General features: G+C 36.9%; 1 protein-coding gene across 1 annotated transcript in view; it reads right to left on the bottom strand.

Annotated features, from left to right (window-relative positions):
* Nucleotides 1-16565: 16565 nt before the first annotated feature.
* LOC103805640 (3-hydroxyisobutyrate dehydrogenase, mitochondrial-like) overlaps nucleotides 16566-27634 on the bottom strand; it is a gene marked incomplete at its 3' end in the record, with an annotated part of 11630 nt that continues 561 nt past the window's right edge. The window contains exons 2-4 of the mRNA XM_009078298.1: nucleotides 23020-23129; nucleotides 20524-20645; nucleotides 16566-16621 (exon numbers count right to left, since the gene is read on the bottom strand). Of these exons, the coding sequence (XP_009076546.1) occupies nucleotides 16566-16621; nucleotides 20524-20645; nucleotides 23020-23129 (288 nt within the window). The remainder of the gene's footprint in view (nucleotides 16622-20523; nucleotides 20646-23019; nucleotides 23130-27634) is intronic.

The following is a 27634-nucleotide window of genomic DNA, read 5'->3' as shown; positions in this document are numbered from 1 at the left end:
ATAAATATATTATTGATATATAAATAATTTTGAAGCTATCTCAGTCTTCCAAAGCCTCATATTACTGCAACTTGGAACCATTAAATGATTGTACACAGATACAAAATTTGAGATCACAAGATAATTAAGTTACTGACAAACTGAAAATCTATTAATTCTCCATTCCATAAAATTTTTATAGTAGTAACAAACATTATTTCACTACATAATCATTAATGCAACAGAAGTAATTCAGCAAGAAGGTAAGGTGTATGCTACTACAATTATTGTCATTTTATGGCTTCAATACATATTTGTGTGAAAGGCTGAATGCAGTAAACACATCAGTGAATGTCTTACTACCCAATAATCCACACAGTCAGCTACCTCATCGGCATTATAAAATGGTTATTTCAGGTTCTTGTTGTTCTAAGGAAATTTTACACTTTTTGTTGTTCATTTTATTGGGCCATTTCTGATATGCAAGGTAGGGCACTGGGAGATAAGAGAAAAGAACATGGATATAAATGTGCACACACACACTATTTAACATGTACTATCTACCAGCACCTAAAAAGTATATAGTCCATAGGTGAGAACTTTAAACAGTTTATATACACTATTACTTGCTTTAAACATTATTTCTGAAGTCATTAAAAAAAGCCAAATTAGGAACAAGCAATGGTGTAATTAAAATTTCAATACTGAATGTTCTTAGCTTACTGGCTGTCACCTTATTTAATAGGTGTTTTATTTTTAAGAAAACAAAAAAATTCCCAAAATATTTATATCAGCCACATTGTTCACAAACCAGCAGAAGATAGAAATGCATGCTCTTCCAGGATGCCTATTATTATCCATTAGAGGAAACCCCTTGTCTGTTGCTCTAACAAGTTGGTTTTTTGGGGGGGTTGTTTTGGTTTTTTGGTTTAGTTTTTGTTTTGTTAGGGGTTTGGTTTTTTCCCAAAAGAGTAATAATCTAAAACAGACAACCAAACACACACATAAAAGATGCTGACTGACACCTTCTCTTCCCTCCTTCTCGTTCAATGAAGTGAGCCACAAGAAGTACATGAAAGAATTAGGACTTGATACTCCCAGTTGCTCTTGAATAGTTTTTACTCCAGTAGCAAGCAATGTTTCCCTCAATAGTCAACACTGCAACCACTTGTCTCACAAACGCTCCAGCCGACACTCCACTTGTCCACTGAACAGCTTTTCTTATTAAGAGTTACTCAGTGTCCTGGGAGGGAGAAGTTCTGCAATCTGAGCCTTTACCCGGTTAGGAACAGCCCTGAGCAAAAGTACAGCTGTAACGATGGGAGAAATGAGTAACAGAACTGACCTTTGAAAAGTTCCTACACTTCTTGAAGACACTGTTCCTAAAGGTTCTCAGTCCTGCTTCATTATATCTTATAACACCTTTACCTATTTTACACCATAATTCTCTAATCCCAGAAATTGCTGAAAACAAGGCACCTACTATAAAAGCTCGTGGGCTTTTTACAGAAGCAGCTTAAATTTCTCCCTCTGCATTTAATTCCAAGCAGGTATGAGCTGGAGTACAAACCTGAGGTTAGGAGTTTCATGTGTTATCATTACTGTGGTATCTTTACTTTGCCACTAAGTAGTGTTTTTTTAAAAAAAATGAAATAAAATAAATTGGATTTTGTTTTATTTTAGTAGCAGGATTCCAGCACATGTGCTACAAATCTGAGACTGTTTGGGAATATGCAGACATTTTTCCCCCTGAAGGAAAACTCTGTACTTTTTGAAACTTCATGTAGAGTTAAACCAAAATATTACTTCAAAAATGCACATGCATAACAACATCTTTTCTACACATGCAGATGTATTTTACAAAAACCCAACTTTTGACAATAAAGTAGCCAAACATTTTTCAAATTTTCTAAAGACCACATGCTGCATCTTTAAGCATTTCCATTTTTACTGACCCAAGCTAAAACCATTTACAAACAGAAGGATGAAAAAAAAATATGGAAGTGTCTATGTAGGAAATAACTCTTGTAAAGTTTAAAGTAGTAAGTACACAAATACTATAAAATCCAGCCACTCTGAAATGACTGTAGCTGTAACTGATTATAGTAATTAAACACTCCCATTACACACTTTTATTGAACCTTCTATTTTAAAAAATTAATTTCTCAAACTGCTTTAAAAATGGGAAAAGCAATGCACAACACTGCCATGGTTTTGACACAGTATGTACATACACATGCACACATTACTCACGTCAAATGAAAAGTCAAAGAATTCTGTTTTCTGAAGTCACTAAAAGACATTTTATTACTTTAGTCTTCTCCTTTCTTCTCTCACACCCCAATTTTTATCTAACTATCTCAAGCAATGCATCAGATCTTAAATGGATACTAATTATTCTACTTTTTTTTCCTTTATCCAGACATTCTTGTTTTTCCTCTTCTGTGTTGTGAATCCCACAGCAGCTCTCAGCAGCAGTGGTGTCACACTGAACTGAACTGGCAGACAGGGAATCAAAACTGTTATGGTGAAACAGGTCTATAAGCAAACTGCTTCAATTTACAGAGATTCTTTCCTCAGCCACCATTATTTTTAATGAGGCCAGTTTACTTTAGGAATCTTGGCAAAAAACAGTAATTTACTCTAGTCCTAGAGCAATGACTGCAAACTGGGCAAACATAAAGATTACATGCGATGTAAAATCTGCATGTGCATATCATTACACCAAAAACTCCATGATCTGCTGGGAAAAAGGCCTGTCAAGCTATCGTGTTTGTTAATGCAAAGAACAATTTTATTCCAAACCAGTCTACTGTATCAGATTTGATAGAACAAGTGTTAACTAAACATCATGCTTACAAGCTTTGATGAGAAAATCTAACACGTTAAACTAAGAAACAGTTCAAGGACAGCAGGAGGCAATTCCAGAACACAGGCACAATCTATAAAGGCAAACTACCACGGCTTTTTGATGTTAAGTAAGTAGCAATATCAGTATACAACAAAGCTTAGAGGGAGACTGTTGTATCAGGTTTAAAAGTTTAATATCCAGGGTCAAAAGCCTCAATTACCTATTCTACTACTACTTTTCTTAGTGAAGAAAAGTATGTTAAAGTATGACTTATTGAAAGCCTAAATTACCTAAATTACCACACAGGGTTTTTCTTATTCCCTTAGTATCTGAATTTTTAGTATCTTGATTGTGCTGCATCTCAGATACTCAGACTACAGCAAAAGATGTATGCTTGGACTGTGACGAGGTGGGAGGTCAGAGACACTTTGAAAACATATACATTTCTTAAAATGGGTTATGCCCATTAAACGGCCTAAGAAAAAGGGCAACAGCTCAGGAGGAGTGGCACTTAGTAAAAGTGTGAATAAATTACTGCAGTAGTACTTTAAATTCATGGCTTTCAGGAGAAAGCATAAAAGTATACATTCAAAAAATACAAAGCTGGGGGGAAAAAATCCCCCCTTACTCAAACTAGAGATTTACTATGTTTTCAACAATGTTGTTGTATTAGATTTGTCAAACAGGCTACATGATGCATGTTAATAGCTATTTAATCATGTATTTAATTGGTGAGATATGATTTTTTAAGTTATTTTTCATGGCTATTGCTTTCTTTTGGTCATTTATAAAAGAGTATGGAGGATATGATTAAATAGTAATTGAAAGTGGAGGAACATTATCTTTTTAAGGTAAAGGTGGAAAAAACCCCCTACTTCATCATTGTACTTTTTTGTTTTTATTTAGTTTATAGCAAGATATCTTTGCATTGGATATGGAAAACCACGTGGTTTCCTCTACATATTCTTCTATGCCTGTCCACTTCACAGCTTTTAAGAAATTATTGTGACCTGAGATGAATCTCAGCTCATTCATTAAACAGGAACATAATTCTGTTGCTTTACCATTTTAGCAACGCAAAAAAGTTCTGCCAATCCCCTAACATGCCAATTTTAACACTTTCACCTTTGTAAAAGAAAATGTAGAATTAAATTAATTTGGGGTTTAGGAATATTAATCATCATTATAAGTTGTTCTAAATTAAGCTCTAATAGTTAGGATGAAGGGAGGAAATGCCTTCCGTACTAAGCTTTATAAATTATAAATTGCTTACTCTGAGCAGGCTGGGCTGCAATGCCACCTGGTGGCTTAGCAAAAACAACAGGATGCTGTTTGAACAGTGCTTAATGGCTTGGAAAATATGCAATATTCTATAAAAATGCCAAAAATGGCAACAATGTCTAAGTTAATCCTTTGCATTTCTTAGCTAACAAGTCTTTTTTTCATTCTGCTGCTCCCAGTGTGCAGTATTTTAAGTTTTAAAGTTCACGTGATGAGATCTAACTTTAGCTGGAATTTTACCACCGTTTTCAATTGTGGGTTGAACTTGCTGATGAGTATATTACACTGTATAGGTTTGTACACAGACACACAGGGTCTAATTCACACAACTAATGCCAAAAGTTGAATTTTTCCGCATTTGAGGAAAAAGCAAATACAGCAGAAGTCTATGAGAAGGGTTACTGAAATGCTTTGTAAAATTACACTGTATAATTAATTCCATAGTAAGAACGTTTTTATGGTGTGTGTTGGTGACCTTTTATTACCATCAAGTTCACAATGCTGGTGGGCTGCCTTTTAATCCCTCCGCAGACAAAGGCCCTAAATAAACACAGATCCCTTCCTGGGAAAAAGTCCTCTCTGGTTAAATGGTAAGGAAATGAGTAAATCATTAGTAATCTTTAAAGCCAAAGCTATAAACTCAAGTTACCTTAAGTTAAAATGAAAGTGTCCTGCAAGAGTTTCAAAGTTCTGTCACAGATAGAAATCTCCAGCTCTTGACTCCAGACTAGGCGCCAGCTGATAAACAAACAATTTAAGTCAAGAGCTGGAGAATTCCCAGCTTTTTCATTTAATGGCTTTGGCCAAGAGTATTTATTGCCTCCAGTTTTATTCTCACTTAGCTCTAAGAGGAAATTTAAACTCATCATTATCTTAAAGCCCCATATGGGCCACAGTCAGCTCACCTGATAGAGCTCCTTTTACTCCGCATAAGTTCTACTCCCCACTAGAAGTGATGTAATAGTGTAAACTAATTAAATGTAGTTTTAGGCTGACTTTTTAATAGGCTAAATAAATTTTGTTTAATATGGTTTATATTCCCACTTGGGGCAGTAATGATTCCAAAAAGTTTAACTTTACAGTTTCCAGTCTAAACTACTAGTAGTTTACTCCGTAAAGGACAACTGCAGTAAACAAAAAAAACACCTTCAGAACAAGGGCACCTAACTGTTAAAAGCAACGGGATTGAAAATTCTTTGCTATAAATTGATCCATTGGAATCAAAATGGACACAGAATTGTGAGAAAGCAGACAGTGTGACAATTCCAATACTTCAAACAAAACATTTCAGGAATGCAAGGACATACATGTAATTAAAATGTGATTGTTTAATACTTGTTCTGGTTTTGGAATGCAAACAAGCAAATCTATGGAGCTGGAAATTAAATAGTAACTAAGCATCCATAGTTAAGGTGCTGAATGTGGCGAGCAAGCCTAGCATGGAAGTATTCCATCCTAACTCAACAGGAAGATATCATCATTCTTTCTCGTTCTTCTTTTCTGAAAGTATATACTAGAAGGAGGTTAGAGTTCTTTAATACATATTCTAACGCTTATTTCACTTCAGAGATTTTTAAATCCATCATAAATTAGATTTAGCACTTGTCACCTCATTCCAGGCACCTCCTCCTAATAAACCATATTTGTCTTGTATATTACCAGTTTAGAAACTTTTCACTTAAAAAATAAACGTTATGGACGTCATAGACAGACAACCGTGCTTAGCAAGACGTCTAAGATTACTGCTCCTAAAGGGTTAACAGAACTCAAATGTGAAACCAGGACGTTGTATTCCCCTCCCACCCGGCCCCCTCCCCACAAAATACTTTCCTAACCTGACTTGGCTGAAAAAGCCAATTAATTGTTCCAGTGTCTGCCAAGACTTCTTATTCCTTTAAAAATGCGGATAGTGTTTGAGACAGCTGGCTATTCCAAACCCAGGTAACACCCCTAAATGTGGAAAGAATGAGGGAACATGAATTATGATTAGTATTTTAAGTGGATTTGTAACGAAACAGACAGGTATCTTAAACCTACTGTATTTGCAGCACATATTATCGCAAAAGAAAAACACCGTCTTAGATGTCTCCATTGAGTACATGGAAGCAGCTCAATGCAAATTGTGTTAAGGTATGTGGAACTAGTTTTTCTGCCTTTGTTAGGAACTGATAGGACAGACACTATGATGTCATGCAAAACACACATACACACGAAGCAGCTACTAAGTGACAGACAAGAACCCTTCTGAGCCTGAGCCATTGCAATCCCTACAGAAACTAGTAATTTTAGGTCAAGTTAAGGTCACAGCAAAGCACAGAAAGAAAAACCTTGCAACAGTTGTATGCCAAGTTCTGGGCTTTGTATTAAGCGAAGAACTGTAATTAAATCCTTATTTACATTTCTACATGAATTAGAGACCTAAAATATACTACAGCACTAAGGAAAGCAACAAAAAAAGTTCACAAAACTAATTTTTAATTATTTCTGTTCATTAAGAAACTCTTACTAAGAAATTGCTGCTGACTGAGTAGTACATGGAGTCAATTTAAAGAGCAAGGAGAAATCGAACATTTATATATTAACTGTTACTGACCAAAACACCAATTTATATGAAGTTATATAATGTTACTGTATTGTAACAATATAAGTTACTCCCTTACAATCTCGTATTTTAGAAGGAGCAGTAGTTAGTTATATTTGTTAATAGTATTTTCATTATCATAATTTGAATGCACCAGATTTATTGCATATATTTCCTGTAACTTCAGATTTAAGCCACAGGTTTTATTTGTTTAAATAATCTCCCATTTGAGTTAACAGAACACCTGAGTGTAACATACTTCGTGCACTTTTGAAAATCCTTCTATAGTGAACATGTACACTACAACACAGGTAAGTTGTGAACAAATATTGACAGTTTCTACACACTGGGAAAAATTACAGAAGTTCTCACAAATATATGAAAATTAACACACTGTTTACAACTTTCTGGCCATTTTTTAGTTTGCTTGCTTTTGTTTGTTTTTTAGGAAAAATATCGAAATGCAACACTTACAAATAGGGTCTTTGTGTCTGAATTGTGACTTTTTCAGCTTATATTTTTCCCCTCTCAAAGCCTAATTTCCATACAGTTTACTTAAATACATAAAAACTATGGAGTTCTATCTCATCATTTTGAGTACTTATTCATAGTGACAATCTGTTGGCTTTCATGACAACTATCTGACTAGGGAAGCAAAGGAATGATGGGCTGCACAAATTAGCTCCAGAGTTCTAAGATATCCAAGTGGTATTGCCCTCTGAAAACACATCCTCAGCTTTGGAAGTTCAGGTCTAATTGAAACAACACATGGAGGTGACCAACCACAGGTAGATACCTTCCTAGTAAGAGTTGTCAGTACAGGTGAAAATTCTGGTAACACTTGGCAAAGCTGCAGACACAGTTCAGTGGTTTCAGCAACCTACATAAGCATTAATTAAACTAGTTAAAACTCTACTCTAAAGTCATGCAGTAATAAAAGAAACACTTCTTTTCAACTGCAATCCATGACAGGTACTTACAGATAAGCACTTTTCAGCTAATAAACCTTCTCCAGTTCTCTTTTCCCATCAACATTCTGCACATTTTGTCATTTGAAATCCAGAGCAACAACTAGAATTTCAAAAATGTGCCTCAATTTCATCAGCCAGTGTAGAGAATACTCAAACTTATGGAGAATAAAGTGATAGAGATTCAAGACTGCTCACTCCCAGCTGCAACCTCATGAGAAACAGCAATATACCAACTAGAATGGATGAAGGGAGAAGAAAAATGGACATCATGTCTGCTTCAATTAGAGGGCTAGGAAGTGAGCAACAGCATTTAAACCGAGTCAGCCACTGTTGTGCTGAAGGTACATGAATAGAGCAGTAACAAAACATAACAACTTGCAAAGCCTCAATACTTAATTCTGCTTCAAGGTCATGTTTGCTGATGCGCTTGAAAAATAACCATAAAATATTCTAATTCAATACAATCCCATTTCCAAGAAAGGCAGAAAGGAGTATAAGTCATTGTGCTAAGTTATATTTCAACAGGGTTTAAATAATATATCAACAAGGTTAGGTGCTGAAAATGCCAAACAATAAATCCTTGAACTTAGGTGACACCAAATAAAAAATCCTCTATGTTTAGCTCGGGATGAAGGATATTGTCAAATAGGCAAAAGAATTAGCTTATAGTTGTATGACAAGTCCAGCCAAATCATGCCCAGGATGTCAGCTCTATGCAGTGCTTTGAAACCTTGGAGTTTGAAAGCTCAGAAGCGTAAGACAGAGGGATAACCCTGCAGACACTTAAAAGACAGTGAGGACACACCTCTTCAACTTGCACTAAATTCCCACTGAAATGGATGGACTTAGGCCAGTGCCTAAGTGTTATACGCTGAACTGGAGTTTTATAGATGTGCTCTATTAAGGTACTTCTAATGATTTTCTTTGCCATGACTGCATATAGCTTATATTTCTTGATCCTTAGCAATAAAGGGATACCAAAGAAAATGTTATTAAAATCAGTTTTGATAGTGATGAGCTAATCACGTCTTGTGACATTTGCTGTTTGTGTAAGCTTTGATTTCCAGGGTCCAAAGCTCCAAATAGCAGGTTTCAATAGATACTGAACTTCTAGTCTTAAGTGCTTTTAAATGTTAATGTCAACAAACTAAAAATAAACTAATAAAATTTAAAATTAGTTGTCTGTAAAACATTTTAGATTTGGAACATCTGACCCATGAATTCATTAACATCTGTAATTAGGGGGGAAACAGCAAGATGAAGAGTTTCATATACTTCAGTGGGATCTAATACCCTATGATGCAATAAGCTGCTGGTATCAGCTGCCATCATTAATTATACTTGTGCTTCCCTTCTCCCTTTTGCTAATAAAACAGAAGACAAAATAGAACAAAGCATTTTCATTACTTATGTGTCCAATCAGCAATTTGCATGAACTACCTGAAAAAAAAGATCCCAAAATGATGAGAACACAAGAAGCTGCCAAACCACATATTCGCTCCCCACTTTGTTTTCCATTGAGTAGTTTTTTCTTGTAATTCAATAGCAAAGGAAAAAACCAACAAACTCTATTGTACTTTACTGCTTCTTGTGCAATGTGGTGAAAGAACTGACTCAGAAACTTGTTTTGCATTTTCAACTGTATTATTTGGTCTAATAAAAGCTTCTATCTTTCTGTACACAATTTCCTCTCTTTGTATTCTTAAGCCACAATGTAAAAGAACATTGGTACTGTGTTACTATGATTAGTACTGAAACACTATAGATACCTCTTATTCCTGTGGCAAGGATTTAATTAGCATAATAATAGAGTACTATGGCAAGAATTTATGACTAAAAAGAGTGTTGAAAGTCCTCTGTGGTTCAGCACTCAGGAGCAAGGGAAAATGGCAACTCACACCACTTTTAGACTCTGAGGATTACTGCACCCAAGTAGTAATTTACACACATCCCACAAGAAATTGCAGAGCCATAGGAAATGCCACTCTTAACCACACAGGATTATATTTGACTGACAACTGCACTCGGCCTGTCTTTTTCCAATTAAGCTCCATCTGCTTCCTTGGCTGGGCTGGTTGGCTTGAGGCCTCTCAACAGAACATCCACTGTATGTTACTTCATCCACTTCCCTCCAAAATACTTTCTCTGCCAGAAGCCAGGGGATGCTTCCTCAAAGCATGTCATTGGGCAGGGCAGGCAGGATGGGTGGGTGGGTGAGTGAGTGGGAGTGAATGTGTGGCACATGAGCACTGGCAGCGACCTGAAACAGCATGGACTTAGTACCTCCAACACATCCAATGGAGGGTTAAGTCCCTACAAAATAAAATAAAAAGCACCATTTTTCTTTCATTATATAATCTGACCAAAAAGCTTCTGAAACCAAAATTAAATAGTGTGTTCCCTTCCACTCCCCAACATACACACTCTAAAATAAATAATGGCCAAACTGATTTAAATGAAATTCTGTAGAAGAATTTGTGCTTGGATGAAAATGGCACATTTGAGCCTGAAGCAAAAGCAAAACTGCCAAGTTATAAACCTCTCAAAGGGAAGGTTTATAATGGAAATGCCAACAGACCCTTAACTATAGTGGAGCTGTTAGGTGCCAACATATAAATAATTCTAGTTTTTGCGGTCACTTACGATAAATTAGATACAGTGCAAGTGGGAACAGTAGGGTTTTGATTCAGTAAACAGTAACAGCCAAGAGTGCATGTTTGGATTTTTAGACAAGCATAGCATAGATTTGATGCTGGCTCTGAAATGGAGTCTATAAGGGACATTTGGACTTCTTAAGTAATAGGCAAGTCATATTCTGAATTCTTGAGGGCTTGTAAAATAAAAACCTCCTTAACAAGCTTTGCTGCCTACTGTTTCAATCTTCTAAGATTCCTTTACCCCAGTTACCAAAAAACGCTCCATTCAAGATTGATGTAATTGTCTACTAAGGGAAACAACATACGAAGTAAGTGCACAGTCACATTTAGTGTTAAGAGTTGCTAAGCATATTAATAGTGGGAGAAAGAGTGCCAGTGAGCAAACAGTAACAGATTAACCACCTTCTTCTTTAATAGGTGTGCCAGTCATTGCACTGCTAACAGAAGTGCTTTCCTGTAGTCCAGTCTGTTCTGTAACAGGAATGATGCGTTTAGGTGATCACGTATGTTCATTTTGGCCTTGGAAGGAATTTATTGCATTGTTTCACAGCAGTCAAGCCCCATGCCTCAGCATGATTTGTTTAGGGAGTGAGGGATGCTATTAGAGCTCTCTGCAGGAACTTCCATCTTGGACAGGGTGGGAGCCTGCAGATGCAGCCAGGATTCAGGCTAAGGCTGCTAAAAAGATGCTCCATCTCAGGAAACTCTCCTGCTTGCCAAATTCACATCAGCTTCTCATTTAGTGCTTCCGCTACAAAACCTTACCACTGCCCCAGCATCACCCTTAACTCTCCACTACTATAAATCCTAAGATGAGTATCTGCAGAAACAGGAAAGCTAGGCACACTCCTAGTCTACCCTAACTATATAGAGCTCTATCACAACACTGCTTCACATGCCGATAACCTACCAAAAATTCCTTTCTCCAATTATCCTCCAACTTTTAAAGACAAAGGAAATCTCTCTTCTTCCCACATATGTGATGTCAAAAGCCTTAGTCAAGATGAAAAGCATCTATCTGCTACCAAATACTGCCTTCGGACTGCTAGCAATGGTAGCTAGCTCTGGGAAATAGTTTAATCAGAAAAATGTTGGCCCACAGAAATGAACCAAGTCTGAAGAGAGAACTGCATAGTCCTATATCTCTACAGATTATCTCCAAGTTAGTTTCATAATGAAATGCCCTGATTTTAAGCAAACCCAAGAAATCTAACAGAAATAAAACACCAGTAGTATGCTCCTCAGCCAAGGCTAAAAGTCAATGTGACACTCTCTGTACACCCAGTAGCAAATACACTAAGAGCCACGAGCCACACATTCCCACCATACATTCTCAGAAAGCAAAGGAAACACAGATTGAAAACAAAATGAAAGCAAAAATGCATCACTGGTGACTGCATATAGTTGAACTATATAATTACTGAGGAACTAGGATCTTACACAGTTTGCAGCAACTCAGATTAAATAAAGCAAATGGGTAATAATTACATGTCAGATTAGTATTCTTGCCAATTTGCCTAAACTACACGATAAAACCCCCCACTAATTTACTAACAGTCAAACAACATAATGGGATACTATCAAATCATTATACAGATTTACTTAAAATAGGTAAAGATCTTAATGAAGCATTACACAGTGTTTCACACTGCTCCCCCCTCCATTTTACTGAAAACACATTTAACATTCTGCCACAACACAGAATAATTAAAACACAACTGCTTATAGAACCAGGAACAGAAATTGAAGGTACAGCATTAAGGTGACATTTTCATGCATTACACTGTTCCTGATCCTTTAATTTTGCTTTTGAACAGATACTAGTTAAAGATGTCTAAGGTCTAGGAAATTCCACACAATGTCCCAGCAAAACTACAGGAATGAAAACAATAACCAAGTTTTAAGGGTTAAAGTTGTAGGTCAAATACAGTGCAGTAAGTAATTTTATTTTTTTTTTTCACTTCAGGTCCTATGTTGTGCTTGGCATGAAGAGAACTGCAGTTAAAAACTTTCTTCAGCTCTGGAACTGCATGACTCTCCTCTGTTCTCTGCATTTCAGCAGCCTGAAGCAATAGCCAACAGGACCAAATACTGTTGGGCAAATTGAAAGGTGAACACTTATTTACAGAGTTTGTATGCTGACAGCTGAATTCTATATGCTTATCAACAGTAAAAGGCAATATTGTCTCCCTTACCCCTCTACTTAATCACAAAAACCATGGGTTTTTAAAACATGGTTGAAGGAGGAAGAATTAGGAAATCTTGGTATTTCCATGTGCTCTCTGTTGATTAACCAGGAACAGTCCTGCTGAGGACAAATGCTCAGGCTACTGAATTGTCTCACAATGGGCAATACTACACTAAACACAATAAATATGGAGTAATTTTCAGGTATTTATTTGAAGTGCAGAGGGAGTATTTCTCCTAGAACATTCACCCCCTTTTTATTATTAACACAACTTAAGGCATTTGTCAAAACATAAAGATGCCCTCCAGTATAAGAAAACCTTTTGCAATGTTCTAGTGATGTAGAATGGTTCCAGATAACCAGATAATATTGTCATACATAAATTCCATCCTCACCCAACTCCTCACCATGCCTTTCAAAAGGAATACAAGGAACCCAGAATACTGGCATCATACAGATGGGGGTCAATAAAAGATTAGTTTTCACTCCTACTGAGCCTATATTCAGCCATTTAGGGGATCGACAAACAATTTACTTTCAAAGACCTGCACTACAAGACAAGGTTAGTTGTCCCTGCCCGCAAAGCTGCCCTCATTTGGTTTTTGAGGGTTTTTTATTCCCTTAGTTTAAGCATTTAATGGGCCTACAAAGGAGTATTCTTCTACATGGAGTAGTTTGCACAAACGCCTCCTGCAACTCCAGATGTGTCCTAAGATTCAGATACTTAGGATGATAATGCTTCTTGCCATGTGTCTAGTGTAAGATCTCCCTTGCTGAACAAGAGACAAAATAAAACATGCAATTCGATGCTGGGTCATGTCTTCAGTGGCTCAGTCCATTTAAATAAGTGTGATTTAACACCAGATGGCAAGTACATACCACACAGCCACTTCCTCACTCACATCTCCCCCAGAGGGATGGAGAGAAGAACCATTAAAAAAAAAGGTAAACCCATGTGCTGACATAAGAACAGATGAATAACTGAAATAAAATATATTTCTAACAATAATATCAATAATAATAAATTGCGATGAAAAGGGAGACGACAACAATAGAAAAACAAAACCCAAGAAAGACAAGTGATGCAATTGCTCATTACCCACTGACCAATGTCCAGCCCATCCCTGAGCAGCAATCAGCCCCTCATGGCCAGTTCCTCCCAGTTTATACACTGAGCATGACATTCTATGGCATGGAATGTCCCTTAGGACAGTTCAGGTCAGCTGTCCTGGCTATGCTCCCTCCCAGCTTGTTGTGCACCTCCTAGTTGACAGAGCATAGGAAACTGAAAAGTCCTTGACTTAGGATAAGCACTACCTAGCAAGAACTAGAACATCACAGTGTTATCCACATTATCTCGTTCTAAATAAGAAAACCCCCACACTGTACCAGCAACTAGAAAGAAAATTAACTCTATCCCAGCTGAAATCAGGACAGTAAGTCAGGTTTCTTTGGACATTTTTTTAAACAAGAGTTCTATCCACAGATTAAGACAACACTGAATTGCAAGTCCAACTGCTTTGGATTAAGATTCAGACTCAGTTGCATTTTCTCCAGTGGCACCTCCAATACTTGTAGCTGGTGGGACTGTCCCCATGCTAATGGTTGCTGTGCAGGCACAGTGTACTCTCAGTTCTACTCTGTGCATTGCCTTCCAGTTTGTAGTTCCTGCTCTACTGTGCGTGGTGCTGGGCTCAGAACCGCTGCATGCGCCATCCACATTTAGCACCGTACGGAATTAGGACTCCGATGGAGTCAGGGGATTATTAAGGTCTGGTGCTCATCATCCCCACTGTCCCAAGCACAAGAGTCATGCTAGGTTTTTTTGACTAAATGAAAAATACACACTTTTAACAAGAGACTCAGTTCAAAGAGCAAAAACAAGCCCATAAATGTATAAAAACAAAACAAACTTTGTAGAAAGCTTCAAAGTCATCACTGCATTCCAGAAACGTTTCCAAAGACCACCTGCAACTCCTTAACTTTAAAAGTTCTATAGATGAAGCAATCAAAATTTTAAAAAATGAAATTAAAATAACTTCTATTCCCTAGGACTTATGATGGACTGAAATCTGAAGATCTTTCCCACTCTGGATATCACAGAACACTTGACAGGATGAGCCAGATACCAGCAGTAAAGTAACCACAAGCAAACAGAGCAGTTACTAGGAATGCGGTAACAGCTCACATACAGCCGTGGATATTAGAACCATTTTTACCGAGAGAAGGAATGTTGGCTCTAATTCTGCAGTTATCCCTTACTCTTTTTCAAAGAGTGCCACAGGGATTTCTAACTTCCATCTGGACGGTTTTCCTTTAACTGTTTTTGAACGCCATGTGTGAGAACACAACAGAATTGTAGGCATTAGAGATGGAAAAGACTGATTAGATCATGTAGCCATCCTCCTGCCAGTTGTAGATTTTTCCCCACAGAATAGTTCCTAGCACTTTGCCCAGTACAGTTTAAAGCATGTCGAGATATTTGGCTTCAACCATCTCCTTTGGAAATTATTCCACTGTGTATGAAGAATGTCATTAGGACGTTTTTCCTGGTAGACACAGCACGCATTTTTCTTTCCTTAATGATTTCCAGCCTATTATTCCTGGTTATATCCCACTGGGCCAGCCTGAATAACTCATCTTTACACCTTCGAATCACATCACATCGGTCACTACTTGGCCAGACTACACACAATTTTATTGCCAAAATATACAATATACTTTCATAAAATCAGTTCTTCCACCCTTTTAGTCATTGTAAGATAATTGTCTCCACCCCAGTGAACACTTTTAGATGATACTCTCAACAAATCTGTTTATTTTTCCTTGCCTTTTGCTACCTTTGGCATTCCCTATAAAATCACATCGGTCACTACTTGGCCAGACTACACACAATTTTATTGCCAAAATATACAATATACTTTCATAAAATCAGTTCTTCCACCCTTTTAGTCATTGTAAGATAATTGTCTCCACCCCAGTGAACACTTTTAGATGATACTCTCAACAAATCTGTTTATTTTTCCTTGCCTTTTGCTACCTTTGGCATTCCCTATAAAATAAAAGGCATAATAGACTTACAGAAGAAAAATAGCCTTGCAAAGTCAGCACTATCTAACTCTTCTGTAACAGCAGCTGCCGCCAACATTGTGATTTCTGCACAGGGTTTATACTTCCTCTCCCCAGTGTCAAAACACACTTTTTGCCAATGTGTAAGATCAAGGTCTTAATTCCTTTCCATCTTTTCTCCAACAAAAGAGGTCTATTAAACTAGCTTTATTTTGACAAACATAAGCATTGTTAAATAATTTAAATCATAAGTTATTAGAAATCAGAAACTTTTTAAGCATCTCAGATTTCACACTATTTCTTCACCCTCATTTCAGCTTCCTTAAATCAGTTCACCCAAAGCTTCCCTTTTTAGACATTAGTTTCTTCATGCATACTTTTCCCTCATTTAAATTTCAGAATAACTCAGTAACATTTTTCATACTACCTTTAACATTTAGGTTGTACATTGTAATTTCTGCTACCATCCCCAGATCACAGACTTTGCCAAAACGAGTATGATCAGATTAATTCAGCAAAAAACGTAAACAGAGAAATTAAGAAACACGTCAGAAAAGAAGATTACGCAAGATGTGTAGTGACTAAGGAAGAGCAGAGGAGGTGAGGCGAAAATGCTACACTGGGTATCAGGAGCATAGAGAACACTGTGGCCATTCTGAGTACATGTATTTAGGCTTTAAAAACAAAGCATAAAAGAATAAAACCAGAATGGAGCAAATGCTGCTATGCCTTTAAATCTTTTCCTCACCAACAAGAACACCAGCCATTGAGTGGGATCGGTCAGAATCAGTAGTTCTAAATTCACTGATCTGCTTTGTCTTGATAGTCTTTCAAGGATCCAGTGAACCCAATCACTGCATTAACAGGCCAAAAAGCCAAAAGACCAACCAAAACCTCTATACCACTGAACTCAAGAGATCCTTCATTTTATGCCTTCTGCTTATTAAACAAGTACGTGTCTCAAATTAGACACAGTGAATCAACCCACCAATTCTTCCACTCCCACGAAGTCATAAGACTGCATTTCTCCAAAAGTGTACAAAGCTAAAGAAACAAAGCAGACACAACCTAGTGAAGCCAGTTAAAAAGTAGCTCTACAAAGCCTGTCCAACAAAGACAGGTCTATTAAACCAGCTTTATCCTGGTAAAGTTAGTGATTATGCATCTTTATTACAAAAGAATTTACAAGCTAAGAAATGCAACATTTGAACCACTTGTTACTAATTTTTATTATTTAGTCTAGTCTTAAAACATCTTTCAAATAATCTTTGCAAGCATTGGTGTGCATACACATGATCTTAAGTTCTCTGCTTCCCTTGGAAAAGACACTGTGCTAAGCCTCCAACATTCAAGTAAGAGAAATAAATTCACCAATTATTCTGTTTGGCCTATTTAATCTCTGCTATAAGTCTGACCATGCCACTGAAATTACGAAATATACTGCTCTTTCAAACAAAACCAAATAGAAGATCTCCACAGTATTTCTAATAACACCTATTCTTTGCTCCATGGTAAGTACAGATCTGTCCATACAGGGAATATCTGCAATTCACCTTTTGAGGACTCACATTATACTTTATATTACCAGTGAGCTGAAGTCTCAGTTTGTCAGTGTTACTACCAGTACTGCTTCCATCACCTAATGGTTAGCTGGAGCTTATGGAAACAGTACTGTAAGAGGAAAAAGTTTGAAATGACAGCTGGAATAGAAACTCCAACCTATGCTAGCCACCTCCAACCCACAGTTCTTGAAAAATAAATCTTTATTGTTTATTACCTTTTTTGTATGACCACAGTTCTCTACATCACAGCTGTCATTAACAACTAGCAGTCTGATTTTTTTTACTGATGACTATCTTGGCCAAAGTATACAGTGAGGGGGAAGATGTTCCTGAGTTTCATTAAGAGATCTTGAAGAACCATACGTACAAAAGAATGTAAAGCATTTTTTTCATACCTCCAAAACCAGAAAAGCAAATCAAGCTGTCACATCTTTTAGTGAAGTTCCAGCAGAATGCAGTACACTGTATTTTGAACAGATGTGAAGCTGATACAATTTCAAAAGTCAGTGGAAGGGGAAAAAAGTTGATAAGGTAGTATCTGAACACTTAGAGTGTTTACAATGAAGAAAGCATCACAGAAAAAAAATAAACATGTCACTCCTGTACTTTAGAAGATGTGTATTTTGCATACTGAGTTAAAGAGAGAGAACAATTACAGCAGCATCAATGAAGCCACTAGGAAAGTTTGCTCTGGGTTGCAAAGTGAGAAACTGTATTATACTCCTAGTGAAATCAGTGGGAGAACAAAAGCTAAATTTAGATCCGGTACTTAGCCTGTAGTATCTTGTGCCTACAGAAGCCAGTTTTAAATACCTGTCCATGATAATGTGTGCTCTAAAGGCCTTTTATACATACAAGGATGCAGAATCCAATCTTTGCAAAAAGATAAATTTATTCCTCTAGATTTAAAAAAAAGCATTAAATATGGATTTTGAAGATGTTTCCTCATTTATCACATGCTCACAAAGAGGTCACAAATCAGAGCAGCACTGGGAACTGTGACACAACTTTCTCATGTGGACCTGCAAGAGATCCTAATCCCAGGGTAAAGCGATTGCTATCTCTAGACAGCATTAGCAGCATAATCTGCATGCAACTACTGGGATGAGAAGTATTTTCTAAAGTCAGTTAATACCAAATAATACTATAGTAACTTGGTGCATCAACTTCCACTTAATGGGTCCTGACTGTAAGCTGCAAGTAAATGCTGTAGGCCAATCATATGAAGAAGACAGCACTACTATGCTGGCATGCAGGCCCATCTGAAAAAGATCAAGGGAAGGAATCTTTCAAGGGTAAGGCTGCAAACAAGCCACTAAAATCTGATCCTAATGCTATGCCCTAAGATTCTTCATTTGCAATGTCAGGACATGATTAAAATCAACATATTTCTCCCTAAGGCTTATAGGCCATGCAATTTGCAAAGTATTATTCGGTTTGTGAAATAACTTGTTCACAGTGCAGATCAACATTAATGTCCATCAGGCAACACCCAAATACCTAAAAACACAAGTGCAATTGTCTGCCAGTAACAGCTAGTAAACAGATCTAAAGAGGACAGTACAGGCATGCTGCTTTCTCTTCCACCTCACTGCGTCCCACAAACACCCTCCCTCACACTCCTGCCAAGTCTATTGCACTGCACAGCATCAGGATAATGTCTGCCAATTTCTAGAGAGGCGAGAATACTTCTCCATTTAGCATTTTGTCTGAAGGCCAACAGTACAGTCAGGACATACAAAAATACCTCAAAGGCTTGATGTGTCAGGTCTTGAAAGGTGGAAATAACAGAGCATAACATTAAAGGTTTTTTTTCTGACAGACTTAACTTCTCCACATTTCTAGCAACTGCACACTTTAAACACAATTAGTACAGAGCACTCCTTGGCATTCACAAACACATTAAGTAGGAGGAAGCTAAGTCTCAGTTCTTTCCCCCTCCTTCAGAATATGACTCAATCTGTAACTGACACTAAACACCAAGTAATTTGTATTCAGATAAACCACTAACACCAAAAAAGCCATCTGTATTCAAACTAGTCAACTATATGTTATTATGTTAACTCAGTCTTGGCCTTATCATTTTCTCAAGGAACAAAACCCTCCAGAGAGATAAGGCTGCTTTGGAATCAAATTTGTCTTTCTGTCTTTGTAGCTATAACATAGTCGGCCTTAAAGCAAAAACTCACAGGTAAAAACAAACATTTCTAAAAGGTAAATAATTCCCTCAGGTAAACAACATATTTGGGGGAAAGACATTGAAAAGAACCACACAGAAGTTGTCTGAATTGCCCAACTGATAAGGAGAAGGCCATGCTGTGTTTAGAAAAGGATCAGATATATAAATATATTCCACCCACAACATATTTTTCCTGTGGTTTTTATTCCCAGGCTGACAAATTACCTAACTTTATAAAATGGGACTAACATTTTGGCTGGGAAGAAAGAATCTCGTCTTCTCCATTATATTCTTCAATATCACCTACCTGGATCTTCCTACTTTCTGTTCGCATTAGAATTTGGATGAAAATTCTGGCTCCTAGTATGTAGTCAAATCCTGCCTTAGTTTTCAGTTGAAAATTAAAAAGATAGTTAGATTTTGCTCCTCACCCACACTCTTCAGGAAAATAAAGAACTCTTACGATGCCACTTACGTTAACTTTTAGAGCGGATTGTAAAAACCCCAAGATTTTCCCAAATAAAATGGGGTTTCCTTACCTTCTAATTCTAGGTGTTTTAGAGAAGAATTCAACAATAGTAACAATCACCTAAGGTTTTGTTTTCAAAACATTAGTTTTCTGATTCTGCTCTCCTCTGTCCACAAAATCAAAGACTTCCCTGCTCTGTATTACTTCTTACAAGAGTAAATAGTCAGAGATTAATAATTAGCAACTATGAACTTTCAAGACAAATATTATCCACATTCTTCAATTGTTATAGTCAGATGAAAGCTCTGTTTTTTCTTGACAAAGAAATCCTATATTCTCCCCTTCATTCACTCCTTTTTAAGTAATGAAAAAGCAGCAGAACAGCCTAATGACAGTTTTTCCCTAACAGAAGGAAATGGATGGAGGCTGAAGAGATGTGAATACCTGCATAAAAATGCAACTTTATGAAAGAAATTAAATTAAAAAGACCACTCTACCACACCCTAGGAAAGCTCAGTGTTTCTAGGTCTAACACAAAAGCATACACCAAAACCCTAAAAATATTCCTAAAATAACATACATTTCTGTAATGTAATCTAACAACAAAACAAAAAACAACAGAATACTGTACATATAGCAAACAAAAGCAACCTACAGAAAAAAGGTACAAATTGGTGACTCAGATTGCCAAGAGACAACATGCCCAATATCAGGCAAACGGTTAATGGAGACTTACCTCCAGAAACTGGGGCATCCATGAAAACAGCTCCCATTTTTTCAACAGCTTTGGCTAATTCTTTTGAAACTGCTGGGTCTATAGTACTGGAATCTATTAGCAATGAGCCTTTCTTCACTTTCCTAAAATAAAGATTAATTATTATTATTACATATTTGTTTCACTATTACCATGGCACTGGCTGTCCTCAGCATGATAAATGTACAGACACTTTTTGGTACACTAACAAACAAAAAGTTTTAAACCCTGTTGAGCAAGATCTGCTCAGTATTTATACTGCTGAGTACATATACTGCAGTTTTGAATCAAAGCCCAATAAAAGCTGAACACAAAAGGATGGTCTTCCTAAGCACTGTTATAAAAAAAAATCACACAGAAAGCATGTACGAGTAAAACCTGCCATCATAATACAAGCCTGAGCAGTATATAATGTATAGATCATCTAAGATGCATTCTAGGCAACTGAAATACAATGTTCTTTAAATATATACAGTATCTTAAATTCTTATCAGAACAGCCTGATTGTGCTCTTTTAATCACATGCTACCATTTATTCTACATAAAGACCATAGCAAAGACCACAAGAGCCTGCTGCAGATTTGAAGTGAAGCAAGGAGAAAAATGTTGTTTTCCCACCAACAGCTAGTAAATTTAGGCAGAAGAACTGTATCCCAAACTGTAAAACAAAAAAAGTTGTGTATATGTTTAAAAAAATACAATTAAAGTAGAATTTTAATGCCCTCAATAATAACAAAAATTTATCATGTTTTTATCCCTCTTCCCACTGAATTGCACCACAACGTGCAGTCCACTTGAGCAGCATTCACCATGAAATCAAACAACATGATTTTTCAGGCATAAAAAGGTAACTCATTAAAAACTGCACATGACAGATGAAGAGTTTCATTGCACTTTGTGTGCCGTTGGCAGTACAGTGAATTTCATGTAATCAGATTGCCTAGATTGCTGGAAATAGTGTCTCAATATAGACATACAGTTGTGGACCCCACTGTAGCTCCAGACTTCAACAGTGCCACATACACAAAACTTGTCCTTTTTCATGGAAGGGATGAGCTGCTGCAGTTAGTTTGAATACATGGAAAAGAAAACCAGTGTGGCAGACACAGTACTACTCATCCCACCTTATGTTCAGAACAAAGAGCAGTGGTACAGGCTCCTTGGTAACACAGTGGGGTGACTAAGTTAACCCTTAAACACTTCACAATATCAATGTTTTCTTCAGTAAAGCTTAAAAAGCTTTAGAAAATTATGAAAGTCGAACCAGTCAGCATGGACCAGGTCACTCAGAGTGACAATTAACCACTACTGTCAAATTATACTTCCTTCTCTTGAAGACAGAGGCTGAGAACCTGCAGCAGCATAGGACTGCTTTCCACCTCCTCTGTTCCCAGCAGTATTTTCCACATCTAGATACCTGAAAGATTAACTGGCTGTACTGTATCAGTAGGTACTGCCAATCCCTCAAACCACTGCCATCCTGGATACAGTTCTGCAGCTGTTTGCCAAGCTTTGTGGGACTGATCCAATTACACTTCTTCCCTAAAGGGTCTAAGCTATGGATACTTAGATCTGTTCAGTCCTCCTTTGTGAGGAATTAAACTATGGACAGTATGGGAAGGAAGCAACTCTTATTTCTATACAGCAAGATCAATAGAAACCCCTCTCCTCTACTTCATTTTCATATGACTGCATCTTAATATTATACAATCAATACCTAAAAAAGATAGCATCGGTTTTTGACAATCTACTGTACTTTTGTCTTACTCAGCCTGCCAGGAGCAGTGCACATGTGGCCAGAATAGCCTCATAAATACTACTGATCTTTTGATTTTGATTAAATATTATTAATTTTTGGAAGTTTTTGCTAAGTTCAAAAACCCTGAGTAACAGAATGCTGCAAACTATGGATTTAAGGCTTAGTGGAAATCCCTCCACAAAAGTTAAAAACCACTGCTTCACATTAAAAAAACTCTTTAGGTATTTTCTTGTGTAATAAACAGACAGTAAGACTAGAAATCAATAAAGTCTTGTCAGCTATTCTACGTTAACACAGTTTAATACCATAAGACACAATGGCTTCTCTGAAGCATATTTCATTTATTATTTATAGTCAAGTTAAAAAAAAAGTATTTTATCTAATAATTGTTGCCAGCACATACTCTAGTTATACTTGTCTGCAATACATTACATTATGGCAAAAGAAACATGCAACTGAAAAGACAGATAATAGCCAGTTAAGTTGCCTTAAGTACACAAGAATTATTATTCTATTGAAAATAAAATTAAGACTTTAGCCAAAAGCCATTCAAAAGCAAGAACTCATATAATTAGATACATTAATAGTGACAACACAGAGAACATTGAGTTAGTGCCCTGAAGGCACAGCAAGAATTACAGCAACAACAATCACCTGACAGACAACGTGCAACAGCCTTGAGTAGGAGTGGGAATTCTCCAAAGACAAAAAATTCTTACTTTAGAATTCCATTTGCTCCTGTGTAAACTTCTCTCGCATTGGGACTAGAAGGCAGCATGGTAATAATTCTGTCTGCTCTTTCTGCTACATCTGCTGGGGATTCTGTTACCTTTTAAAGAAAAACAACATGTAAGCTTACACCTCCTGAAAAAGAGATGTCAGACATGTTTGCTAAGTTTGTTTTTAGTATTCACAGGTCACCGGTCACAACTAAGCTAGGTGAAAAATCAGAACACGAGAAAAACTGCTCTCCTAGTGAAAATGTTGGTTAATTGGATCCAGTAAGAGGAAAATAAAAAAAATAAAATGAAAAGGATGTCCTATTATGCAAGTTCTCCAGAACATTTTTCACTGGGGATGCCTGAAACCCATCAACCCATTCATGAATCTTCCATTCACTACAAACCATGCATCTATACAAAATCATGCTCTACAGTGTTTCTAAGGAGGGACAACATGAAGGATCACAAAAATCTCACTTTTTCCCTTCTCTTATATACAGCATTGGAAAAGAGGAAGACTTAGGAAAAAAGAAAAAAATACTTAATGCACTTCTGAGCCTCACCTTAAAAAAAAAATCAGATAAACTAACTGATGTTTCTCATAATATTACAGCTGACTTTTTTAAAAAAGAAAATTATCAGCTCGAGCATCCTTCACAAAAAACATCTGAAAAATTTTCAAAAGATATTATTAGGCATTGGTTGTTAAATAAACATACCTAGCTTTAGAGGTATATTACCTTTCCTGGGTCACTTTCAGAGACAGACAGTATAGTATTTAAGAGACACACAAAACAAAAGAAATATTGACAGCTAAAGCAGTGAGTTTCACTCAGAAGGCATTTACCACTAAGACTTTTGTCCAGTACTGGTTTGAAATAATTAATTTCTTTTAAATAGGCATTGTTTATACATTCATAGCTCGAGGAAAACAGCAATAAAAAACACAGCTAATACTTCAGCCCATGAGGATCAAATCTGATTTCAGTCACTCAGGCAGTTTTACCAAAAGGACTTAAGTTCCAAGCAGGAAACAAGATGAGCAGAAAGTAGATTTTGTTTGTGCATAGGACTTGTAGTATTTATTTTCCAGTTATTGGTGCTGCATGATGAGAAGTAACCTCAGTATCACAATGATCTCTCCTGCTACATGTATTAATTGTCTGGGGATTTTAACTTTTGAGAAATGTCTGAAACAAAATTTGATATGCACTTCTTACTCAGCGTAAGTTAGAGTTTCCATATCACATGACTCTAGGGATAAAGACATTACAGTCAAACAGCTACCTGAAATTTTGGATCCTTTCTGTAATGTAGACAAAGCAACAAATCATTGAGCTCATATCACCATTCTTTATCTATTTATAACTACAGATATTTGCTATAATTTTTGTTAGTTTTGACACTAAAGGTCCCAACATAAATATATTCTCTTTTTATATACATTGCATTTATAAGGGCTCAGAATCAAAGACAGCATGTTATATACACAAGTAATGTTGAATAACACCTTCCAAGGTCTTATTCAATAACCCCTTCAAGGTCTTCTGGGATACAGCATTAGAAACTTCTTGATTTTCATTTTACTTATAACTAAAAGAAGGAAAGACTTATATAATCACTGAACAAAGCTCTTGAAAAAAAGGTAAAGAAACTGGCATGGATCGGACTTCGAAACAAGCAGATTTTGTTTTGAAAAAGTTAATACTATATAAAACATCTGGCATACCACACAGTTATAAAAGGAAACATGGCCTAGACTTAAAGAACAAAGGTTAGGAGGAACAAATGAGGCAATTATAAGCAGCAAAGCTTCTATATCTGTTAGTTAATTTTATGACTTGCTTCCCTGGAGACTGGAGAGCTTCTCTCCTTATGAATGAGTATGACACCTTTGTCTTTAGTTCCAAGTATCTCTGGTTCAGTTCAGTCCCAGTGTATATTATTAGAGGAGGAGAGAGGAAGTGTGTAAATGGAACCTGAATTTATGTCTTCTTATTTGAAACTATTATCTCCAGTAGTCTTAGAGGTTTGCAAGTTATCAGTTGAAGACTCGGTGGCCCATTTGCATCTTTCAACCAGAAGTTGAAAAACATACCATATTGCAGACACAACTGAGAAACTACATCAATCTCAAATTTCTACTTGGCTTTGTAGATTAGAATATAGTTGGGTGTCAGTTACAGTTTGAAATAATTCTTAAGCAACACAGATACATAGAAGTCATAATACAGTAGTCATCGATGAAGAAATTAATTTATTCCATGCATGTCTTTCAAAATATTAACATGCCTTTTCCATGAAGAAAGTGATAAAAAAAATGTATATAGAGTGACAGTACTTCCAGGACCATACAAAGGAAAATCTTTCTGCTATCTTGAAGCAAGTAGGCAAAAAAAAAAAAGTGGAAATTAAAGTGGGGATTGTCATTCTTGGCCTTTTGGTACTATTAACAACTAGGAATAACATTCTCTGAGGAGATCTACCTACCTGGTTCAACAAGCAGCATACAAAACTTCTATTTTACTTGGGCCTGCCTGTCTCAATTAAAGCTGAAGGGTTTGAAAGCTATTATGAAACATAAAGCATTTGAAATCATTAAAATATGCATGTAACTTTGAAAAACATACCAAATACTAATTGCTGATTGCCAACATAGACCATACTGGCTAAGAGTAGCAGCCCACCAAGTTCCATACAGGTTCTGATACTTGCCAGACCAAGCAAACTTTTGCAGTATACAACTGGATAGGGGAGACTTTTCTTCATACTGGTCATTGGTTTTCCCTTTCAATATGAGCACCTGCTTATATTTGTTCCAAATTGCTTCCCTAAGGTTTTATTTATATTTACAGTAAGTCAATTAATATTTCTGTTTGCCTAAAATGCCTTCTTATTGTTCTCTGAAGAAAGCTCTATTTTTATGATGCTTTATGCATCAGGTGACTTTGGTAACACCCTCAGTCTTCCAAATCTGAGATAAAATTCAAACACATGTAAACTGAAGCAAAGTAAGAACTTCACTATGTGAGAAATGTGATAACTGTGACCAAGGGGAAAGACAGTATGCAGAGTGTAGAGGCAGCCTATGCGCTCATAGCACTGTCAGTATTCTTCCTCGTTTGTAGCCTTCCAGCTTTCTCCAAGTTTCACCCCAAGTGGTTCCATATGCTCCTGCTCAGCCAGTTTTCCTCTTTCTATTCACCATTAGCAGGCAGGTGGCTGCTTTCTGACATATACTAACTCCCAGTTCTTTACTTCAGAGGCTAAAGAAAGTGGAGTCACAGATTATGAAAACTTATGGTCAAGCATCTCCCATCCTCCGTATACCTTGGTAGTAGCATTGGCCTTAAGTAAAGGACATGTGACCAGATTTATTGTCTCCTGGGGTCATTTCACCTCTGTAACACTCCTGATGGTTTTACCCTACCAGCCAGACCAAAGAGAAAGCAGCCCTTAGAGCCCAATGTTCCTTCTGCAGCAGTTTCTACAAGGCCCCGTGGACTCACAAGTTTCCAACTCCTGAAAAACGTGTTGGGGTAGGATTTACACCTATAGATCAAGAAGAGGAAGTTATGTTCCCATATTTTCTTTAAGTGTGTTTCATTTTTATTTAATCCTACCCATGTATTCTCTTAGTGATTTATGATCTTAAAACATACTTTGGACTTTATTTTAAAAAGCATTACAGTTCACCTTTACTATCACATGTAAAGTCTTGCAGTGGATGCTGAGGATTCTACTACTACGGCAAAAAGCTATCAAAATGGGCAGCCACAGCAAGAAGATCCCACTGCAAAATATGAATTAAAAATATAACCTACTGTTCAAAATATACTCCCATTTGCCCAGTCTCTTATTCAAGACAGGTCTGGTTCATGCCTGAGGGTCTCTGCTGGTTTAACAAAATAAAAACAGTTGCTAGGAAAAGAAGCTGTAAAGCTTACTTTCCCAATCGAGGCCAAGATTCTGTAACTATTCAAGGGGAGCTGCAATTAATTACCAACAGGTGTGCTTTATCACTTAATCTTTTTGGAATCTTGATGTTACCTCATTATTTAAAACAGCTGCAATTAGCTCCAACAGTTTAGACTTCCCAGGCATACAGTTCCTCCATCTAGATCTACATACAATTTCCTTGCCATTGCTGGAAAATTCCCTCCTATCCTCTGCATTGTTAAATCAGAGTATCACTTTTGCATTGCACTCCTTAGGTGAACATATTCTTTTGTTACAGTGTTTTATGCACCTATCCATCTGCCCACAACTGTCTACACTGTTACAGCTCTGAACTATGTCAAAACCATTCAATATGTGTTTCAGACACTTAGAAGTGGCCCAACCACGTGACGGACTGAATGGGATTTTGGGAGTATTAACAGATCAACAAATGCAATAGGACTGGCTGGAACAGGGCCAACATTTTGCAGGGTATATGGCAGGAAGGTAAACCTTCTTAACATAATCTCCTTCCCTCCTTTTTCCTTTTCACTCCTTCCTCTTCTCTCACCATATCCTTCCTCACCTCTAAGCGAATAAACACTTAAACAATTAGATTTTCCCCCTGCCCCTGAGGACTGCACCTTGAAGCAGCAGGAAAGCTCGTACATCC

Source organism: Acanthisitta chloris, unplaced genomic scaffold (genome assembly GCF_000695815.1).
Source record: "Acanthisitta chloris isolate BGI_N310 unplaced genomic scaffold, ASM69581v1 scaffold30880, whole genome shotgun sequence".
Classification (NCBI taxonomy): Eukaryota; Metazoa; Chordata; class Aves; order Passeriformes; family Acanthisittidae; genus Acanthisitta; species Acanthisitta chloris.
This window is presented reverse-complemented; position numbering and strand designations above follow the sequence as displayed.